General features: G+C 33.9%; 1 protein-coding gene across 4 annotated transcripts in view; it reads right to left on the reverse strand.

Moving 5' to 3' along the window:
- Positions 1 to 3,919: 3,919 nt before the first annotated feature.
- Positions 3,920 to 8,688, reverse strand: part of LOC117181670 (HEAT repeat-containing protein 6) — a 107,981-nt gene continuing 103,212 nt past the window's right edge. For all 4 annotated transcript variants that reach the window (XM_033374577.1, XM_033374575.1, XM_033374574.1 and 1 more), the window contains 3 exons: positions 4,682 to 4,888; positions 4,487 to 4,603; positions 3,920 to 4,387 (listed from right to left, as the gene is read on the reverse strand). In XM_033374577.1, coding sequence (XP_033230468.1) covers positions 4,223 to 4,387; positions 4,487 to 4,603; positions 4,682 to 4,888 — 489 coding nt within the window. In that variant the 3' untranslated portion in view covers positions 3,920 to 4,222. The remainder of the gene's footprint in view (positions 4,388 to 4,486; positions 4,604 to 4,681; positions 4,889 to 8,688) is intronic.

Raw genomic sequence — 8,688 nt, forward strand, 5'->3', positions numbered from 1 at the left:
GTACCGCCTTTGGAATCCGGTAGTAAGAAAAATAATTGTGAGCCAAGATATTCGTTTTTTGAAGGAAATGTGCTATAAAGGTCAATATGCCGGCATTTTTGACAACCAGGAAGAAAAAAACAAGAGGTCATTAAAAAAAGGGCCAGGCCGTCCAAGGTTGCTCAGGAGCGGCTGACGAGGTCCACCTAGGAAATTATTCAGCATGATTCGTATTACTATTTACAATGACAACGAAAGTGCCCAAAAACGTATTTAAAGTCGTGCTTATCACTACAGAACTAAGTACATCGATCTTCCACATCATTTTGTCAGGGATATGTACGAGCAGGGACGCATTAAAGTGATATATGCGTCAACCGAGGACATTTCAGCGGATCTACTTACCAAGGGACTTACTTCACTGAAGATTATCAACTTTTTCAAAGCATTATGTTTTATTCCCAATTTTCTAGGGGAATCTACGAAAATAATTACAGATCGAGTCAACCCTTAAAAATATATATCACTAGTCCATTATTTCTCTGACTTTTCTAAGAAATTCCTTAAAATCACTTGCCAATCCTTAAACCTTTTTGGATTTTTTACAAAATCATTCAATTTTTCTTCGTTCTATTAAAATTTCTTCAAATCATTAAAAACATCTAGAGATTTCCTTATAAGAAGGCTTGCATTAAAAAGTGTTGAAAAATTTCGTTCAACCAGTGGTAACGTGAAAAATATTGAATACATCTGGATCCCGTTTTTGTCCTCCCGTTTTGAATCTCCATAGCAGTGCAAGTTATCTCTTAGATTTAATCCCTTTCTGTACCTAGCGCAGACAATAATTTTCTGAATCCGCTTCGGATTTTTGTTTAGAAAACCCTCTTAGTTATTTCATGGAATTTTCAAATAAATAATTCCATTAGGGTTTCTAAAAGTGTACACTTATGTAATGCTATAGACATAGACTATAGAAAAACCAATCTTTTTTAAATCCAATGATCAGTTCGAAAGGTAGCAGCTGTAAAGTTTATACCTGGGTAAACAAATTATATTAGAGTAAGAGTGCCTAAAGTGCTTCTATCATACATTAAGATACAAAGCTCAGGGGACAAAAAAGACGATTAACATAGAAAAATAGACGCTCAGTTTGTACCGAAAGGCTATTCACATATCTAGTCATCGTTTAGCTACATTTTTGTTGTCATAGTTGCTTTAAATACCCATTAGAAATCAGTCTTAATCACCTTAGTCGCCTGCAGTGAGCACAGTCCTCCAGTTTTTACACTGCGCATTTTTCGCATGACTCTGTTGAAATATATCCTTTTAGTAGTAATTTTTTTCATTGTGTTTCAGAAACAATGAGCCGCATTTTAAACGACGTAGAGCAGAGTAATGGCTCTGGAGTATTGAAGAACTTATAATCAATGTCAGAGTTTCAATGTTACTTCAAAAAAATACGAAAAATAATTATATAATTTGTGTAACATTTGTTAGTATGCATATAACGCATATTATATTAGTATATATTATGTCAGAATGTATGCTGATCAAGGAATTTATTAGCTATGATTGATCTTTGCTACATGCCTATCTCAATAATCTAAACAAACATACTAAAAACAATCATGTTCAGCTATGGTAAATAAATTTAAAAAAATAATTTGACTAATGATTTTTTTTAAACCCTTCACATCTGATTTTTCCTTATATACGTTTAATTTTTTTATAATTATATATTCTCATTATTATAACGCTTTTTTCTGGCTACCACCGGGAAAGCTTACGTCGCCCTGGAAAGTGAAGACACACGAAGCCAATTGATTTGCTTCATCATCCCTAACTCTGTAAAGAAAATTTCAGGAAGAAAGAAAGGATGAAGCCTACATTTTAAATTAAATACCACAGGTTTGATAATTGATAAATGAAAAGACGACATTTTATTTAAAATTGAAAGGCATGCGAAACCCTTAAGGATCCGTGACAAAAAGCCCAAACGAAAAAGCGCTCCCCTAATGGAGCGGGCGCTTTGTCGCTTGGGCTTTTTGTCACGGATCCTTATCTAAACCTAACTCAAAACACAATGAGAACAAGAGTTAGCGCAACAACCGATTTAACCATATTAAAATACAATCTTTTCTGAATCACTAGTAAGCTAATCAAACTTCTGAATGCTAGTGATGAAACATCACAAGACACATTACATGATATGACATTTCACGTTTCGAAACGAAACGCCAGTACACGACACGGCATGACAAGACATAAAATGAAATGATATGGCAACATATAACACATGCCATGACACACAACGTAACACACAAAATGGCACATGGTTTGATGCGTGACATTACATGACATATGAGATGATACATGAAATGACACATGACATGATACACGACATGAAGCATGACATGGCACATGGCGTGACACGTGAGCTGGCCGCATGATGTGACACATGACTTGGCACGTGATATAACACGTCACATGGCACAAAATTTGAGTCGTAACTTGACACGATATAACACATGACATAACACCTGCTTTTAGCTTAGTGAAGACGACAGGCCCACCCGATAGAAGATTTCATTTCATGTTAACTGAATTAGAAAAAACTTATTTGTAATTTTCCCAGAAGAATGTGAAATATTAAAAATTAAATTATGTAAGTGGGAAAACTGCTGTAAATTTTGTTGCCCACGCGAGCCCATTATCGAAAATGGTTCCAAACAAATTAAAAAAAAATCTGAAGAAAATGAATGCCATAACTTCCGAAGATTTCTGGGATTCAATCAATGGCACAAATTAAAAAAATAGTTCTTTTTCTCCATTATTTGTGAAAATTTAATGTTAAATTTAGTGATTTATAATGATATGATATGTGATATAATGATAATGCGAAAGTAGGAAAATATAAAATTAAAATATACAAAAAGAGAAGAAAAAAATTTGTAGGTTGTTTTCTCACCTCCCTTTTATATAACATCAGTACAAGAATAAATATAAATAGTTCAATAAAAACTAAAATAGAAAAAGAAAAATGATAAAAAAAGGAGGCTACCTATTTTCTTTCCTTTTTCTCAAAAAGATATTAAAACTTTATATAAACTGAACATTATAAGCTTTCTTATCGTAATTCTGACTCTCAGTTGCCAGGTCAAAGTGGTGGCTTACCTTTAAACTTTTTGCAACTATCGAGTTAATGGTCTTTAAAAAATTTCGTGCGGCACAGCAAGACGATGATACGATCGTTTTCGACTAGATTCGGATGGACATTTTCATTTTCGTCATCAAACTCTGTAACGCCATCATCCCTTTTTTCGCACAAAAACACTTCTTCATTGCAGGGATTACTTGCACTAAATAATAATGACGCAATTGTCATGCAAATGTCCATCCGCATCTAGTCGAATACGATCGTGTCGTCATGCTGCGCCGCGCAACTTTTTATAAAGCGAGCAACAACTAGTTAGCACCATCGGAGTCGTGGCAATCACGTTGCATAATGATTGACATTTTACGCTCTTCATTTCTATGAAAAATTAGTCCATTAACTCGAAAGTTGCAAAAAGATCAAAGGTAAGCCAGCACTTTGACCTGGCAACTAAGATTGAGCACTGGTTACACTATGTCAAGCCTTTGCTATGTTGAATCAGTGACCGAGTTCTTCATTAAAAAAAAAAATTATTTTTTAACAATATGTTTGCAAATTTGAAAAAAATGCTATAAATAATTGCTATTTTGGCATTGTTTTTGTAACTTTGCACTCAATTCACTATGGCAACCGTTTACAGCAGTGGCCAATTCATAAGAATACAATTTAAGAAATTGAATTTTTGCATTAACATTATACATGTCGAATTTTGCACCAGGATTTTGGACTATTAGAATTTAAATCAATGTAATATAAAATATTCGGAATTAGACAAGACTTATTTAGTTGTTTTGGAGTATAAATATTTATTTGAGAAACAGTCTGGCGTCCATCAGACTAAATATATTAAACTTCAAAATGCACTAGTAGAGATAAGCTAGTAACATTTAAGTATATCTATAAAAATTACTAGAACCTAAAAGCATCGGAGTTTTTTTATAAGGAGTAGAATATAGCATTTCATCTTATTCTGGCTGCGATACCCGGGATTAGAGTCACAATTCGCAAAACAGGAATATAAGTGAGATGTATCTGTTTCCAATTTTCTTAAGTCATGTTCTTATATCATGTTAAAATAAGAGCTGGTGATTAAACGCATACGTTATGGTTTTCTCGATAGTCCTTCTTTTCAAATAAGCTTCTTAACTTCTTTGCAATTCTCTTTTCTTCACTTGTAGGAGCATCCTGTTCATACTTTAAAAATCGTATATGGGCATTTATCAAATCACCAGCTTTTTCAGGCAGAACATGATTCTGTAAATAGATATTTTCACCGTAATAATAATGATTTTATGGATTAAATGTGCACTAAGAGAACAATGTAAGCAATTGTTTTTTATCTTGAAACGTTACCTGAAATTGCTGCATATAAATCTTTACATCTTCTATATGGTCTCTAATATCTGACCACAGAGTCAATAATTCAGTTACATCCAGCTGAACAGCGAGGTGACAAAGTGTAAGACACAACTGGAAATAAATATTCTTTTTGTAAACAAAAGTTCTTAGATGAACGTTAATTGAATTATATGAAGAAGTACACATTACCTGCTGCACAAATGTATCTCTATGGGCATATTCGACGTAGTTTGGAACGTGCTGAGAATTTTCTAGAGCTAAAATAGTACTTTTCCATACAGAAATAATATGTTTACCATATGAATTGCAGACTGAAAGTGCCCAAGCTGCGTTTGTACGCACTTTGAAATTCGGACTGTCGCACACTAAATTACACAATGTGGGAAACACATGTTCCTATAAGAAAATAAAAGAAAATAATATAACAGTGCAACTTGTTTTATTGGTAAACTAACAAGGATGAGCGATATATGCCAAAGCGACAATACGTGATTTTTATCCATTTTTTATAGAACGAATTCAAAAAATTCAGCGTTTCATAGAGTGTAAGAAAAAATCTTTCGTCAGTTTTATGTGGTAACACAAGCTTTTACAAAATAAACAATTTTTATCAAATGAGCATTCTTCAAGCGAGAGATAATAAAAAGGGGATATTTTTGTTAAATATGAAAATGAAAGAAGTCGATTTTTTTAGAAATGATTTACGATCAATGCTTAATATGATTCCTGATTGTCGGCCCAGGAAGGTTATTAGCTGAAGCACCTAGCCTATGGCGTTTATATAAACTATGTTCTTAAATGGTGTATATTGAAAGTGCGACGGATGATCGAAGTGCATTGAATAGCATTGACTCTATTCAATGTTTTGTTGCGTGAAAAGCATTGTAGGGCATTCAAGAGTGTGGGTTACCGAACCGCATTAAATAGCATCAATGTAAATTTCAATCGCTTTATGTTTGACCGTGTCTACTGTCATTTCCTGTAATTTGCGGTTACATATTTAAATTATTACCATATTTAGCATTCATCAACTAATATTTCGGTTCAAGGACAGTAATTGTTTACTTATTAATTTTGTACGCTTTGCTAGCCAGTTTTTCTTTAAATATTTTCGATGGTCAACATTATCATAATATAATATATACCTGAAAAAAGTTTCTGTGAAGATATGAAGTACGTTTACTCAGTTACTTTCAAAGACCCAATTTTTCTTTATGAAAATTCAATATAATTATAAATGCATGGTGAAATGCATGGTGGCTTGCGAGGTCTAAGAATAAAATAAGGAAAAAAACCTTATGGAACTATATACTAACGCAAATCTGGCAGCATAGCTCATTTGAAAGTAGAAGAGAACAAATTGGTTCTCCAAATTCAAAATGGAAATAAAAAAATGAATCTCGTAATAGACAATCTGTCCAATTTGATTGAAGAGAACAAATTGGTTCTTCAAATTAAAAATGGAAATGCGCAAGCAGAAATGGAAATGGAATGCGCAAGCAGAATATAGAGATTCGAAACAACGATTGACACCCAGTAAGTACTAAGTGACTAACGAGGAAAGTATCCCAGTTGCCCCCCCCCCCCACCCGATTTTAATGATATTGATATGTTGTATGGGACCAAAAACTAAGCGACAGTTATTTTTTCTTATCGGCTAATAAACGGTTTAAGGGGGTGAAACAACCCCCCAAATATGTTAGTGTCAAAAGGTGGTTTGATTTTTTCACATAAAAGAAACATAATATTTTTGAACAAAACTAATTGGAAAAGTTTCCGCATAAAGAGAGATGAAAAACCCTATTTCCCAAAATTTGGTTAGGGAAAATATATTTTCCAAACGCGGGACCAAATAGCGTTTTAATAATTGTCGCATGGAGTGACCATTGCCTTAGAATAGTAGCGGAAACTGCACCCGAGAAGAAACATCTCAATGTACAAAGAATACCAACAGGAACGTAAATTTGTCCAAAGATTCTTGGTACAAAAGTGGGTTTTCGAAAATCCAGGTGATTTTCGTTTCGGAGAATCTTGTGCAACACATTTTGAAATTCAAGGATGCGCGAATGTGGCTGTCATTCATGGTGTAAAAAATCGTTATGGTTGAAACACTTTTTCGACGATTGTCATTATTCCTCCACGTGTAAAAAGTAACAAAAATTGTCCACTCCAATGCTCATTAATGATACATGTATTTGAAACTACAACAAAATATAGATACACAAAAAAGTTCGAATTAACAATTTTGAAATTGACAAAGTTTCAATGGTTTGACATTTTTTATGAGAAATTTTTATTTCAGATTAGTATACAGCGACTCTAAAAACTGTAGGATACTCACTTTTATAGGAATCCAATAAATATAAAAATTTTTTAAAGCCGTATTGGTTTCGCCATTTTGAATTTCTAAATTCTGTTACCAAGTTTGGATTCAGCGACCCCAAAAACCCCATATACACAGTTGTATCAAAATCGCAGGTTGCCTATATGTATATATACACACTCGATAAAAATAAAATTAAGCATTAAGCGGAAACTGTAAAATTTTTGATTTATATGTAATTTAAAATTTAGAATAATTAATCAAATAATATATGAATACAAAAGCGTCTCTCGTGTTCGCTGTTTATCGATGCGTTCATTATTCAATTTTGGAGCATTTTTATTTTTAATGCGAGGAAATTGACAGCTATGTTCAACTTTTTTGACAGCTTTCACACAAAATATACCGAATCCGAGCTATTCCTATTTTGCCTTTTACATTTTCTGCTATTGGAACGGAAAAAATGCGGTTATTTAAAACTTACATTTAATTTTTTTATGGAATATTTAAACATCAAAAAAATACCCATAGTATCTTATGTGTTTTAGATAAGTGGTAACCTTCCCGGCTTGTGTTTCTTCAATCTCCATGAAATTGTACGAAGTTTGAGCTTTCGAGTGTTTGAAACCTGTCGCCCTGATAAAATGTATTTTATTTTATTCTTTCACATAATGAATTTTACATGTTCGCATGTAAAATTATGGGCCGAATTGAAATATCACAACAGATTCGTAAAGTTAGTCCGATACACGAGGGTCCTTTTATCTACATCCACCAGAGATGTAAAATTCAATAAATTTTTTTCAAACAGTGTATGATCAAGTGTGTTTAGGGGTAGTCACCCCCTACAATATGATTTTTGGAAAAAATGCCAGAACACGTTGTTACGAACGAGCGTAATCGAACAAAATCCTCTATCCGATTATTCCCATTCATCACAAAGTAGCGAAATTATGTGCTCCTCATTGAGCGAGGTAGAGGGTTGCTCTTCGCTCTTATCTATTCAAGAGGCATCCACTGCTGTCAAGAGCCGCTATATAACTGGCGGTTGTGTGAAAAGGTGAAAAAGTAAATACAAGGAGAGTGCTCACATTAAACTGGTATGTTTATATTGATAATATAGAATTAATTTCCACAAAGAAATGTAGTGTGCATGTATGTTGTGCGTTTCGTACTCACCCTACCTCGACGGTATTAGCGTCTACGATGAATTAGAGAGAAGACCGCGAGTCCCGGTTTTGAAAAAACCAAAAAAAGATATCAAAATTGTTTCAGGAACAAACAGACTAATTAACCGGGCCTTTGGAATGGCTCGAAGCTGATTTTTATCATCCACTTTGTTTTCTGTTACTCTTCAGAAGTTCTATCAAATTAGCGTTAATCGGAAGTTTTAATGCCTTTATGAATTTAACAGTCTCACGACAGAAAAATAAATATACTAGACAACTGGGCCTCTGGAATGGCTCGAAGTTGACTTGTTTAATTATTACCTTTCTATTCTGTTTTAATGGTTTTTGAGTTTACGTCGGACACGGTACCGGTAAGATGATCCATGGTTGCGAATTCCCACGGTGTGGCAATGCTTCGTTGCAGAAAGCGTGCGAAGACAGCGACGAAGTTCGTCACCTCTTCCTTCTCTCTAATTCGTCGTATTTTCGAATTAGATTTATTCTATCCTGCTCTCCCTGCCTCTGTATGGCATGGGTACTCTTACATTATATATTTTTTTCGATGATACTTATATGTGTATATACACGCATATAGTGCGTAACAACTCGCCCCTTTAGTATGCGTCGTCGTCCCCTGGCGACCATATGAGCGGATCACGCTCGAATCAGTGGGTGTAAGTGTATTTACATATGCAGGTATATTT

This window comes from Belonocnema kinseyi, chromosome 10 (genome assembly GCF_010883055.1).
Source record: "Belonocnema kinseyi isolate 2016_QV_RU_SX_M_011 chromosome 10, B_treatae_v1, whole genome shotgun sequence".
Taxonomy (NCBI): domain Eukaryota; kingdom Metazoa; phylum Arthropoda; class Insecta; order Hymenoptera; family Cynipidae; genus Belonocnema; species Belonocnema kinseyi.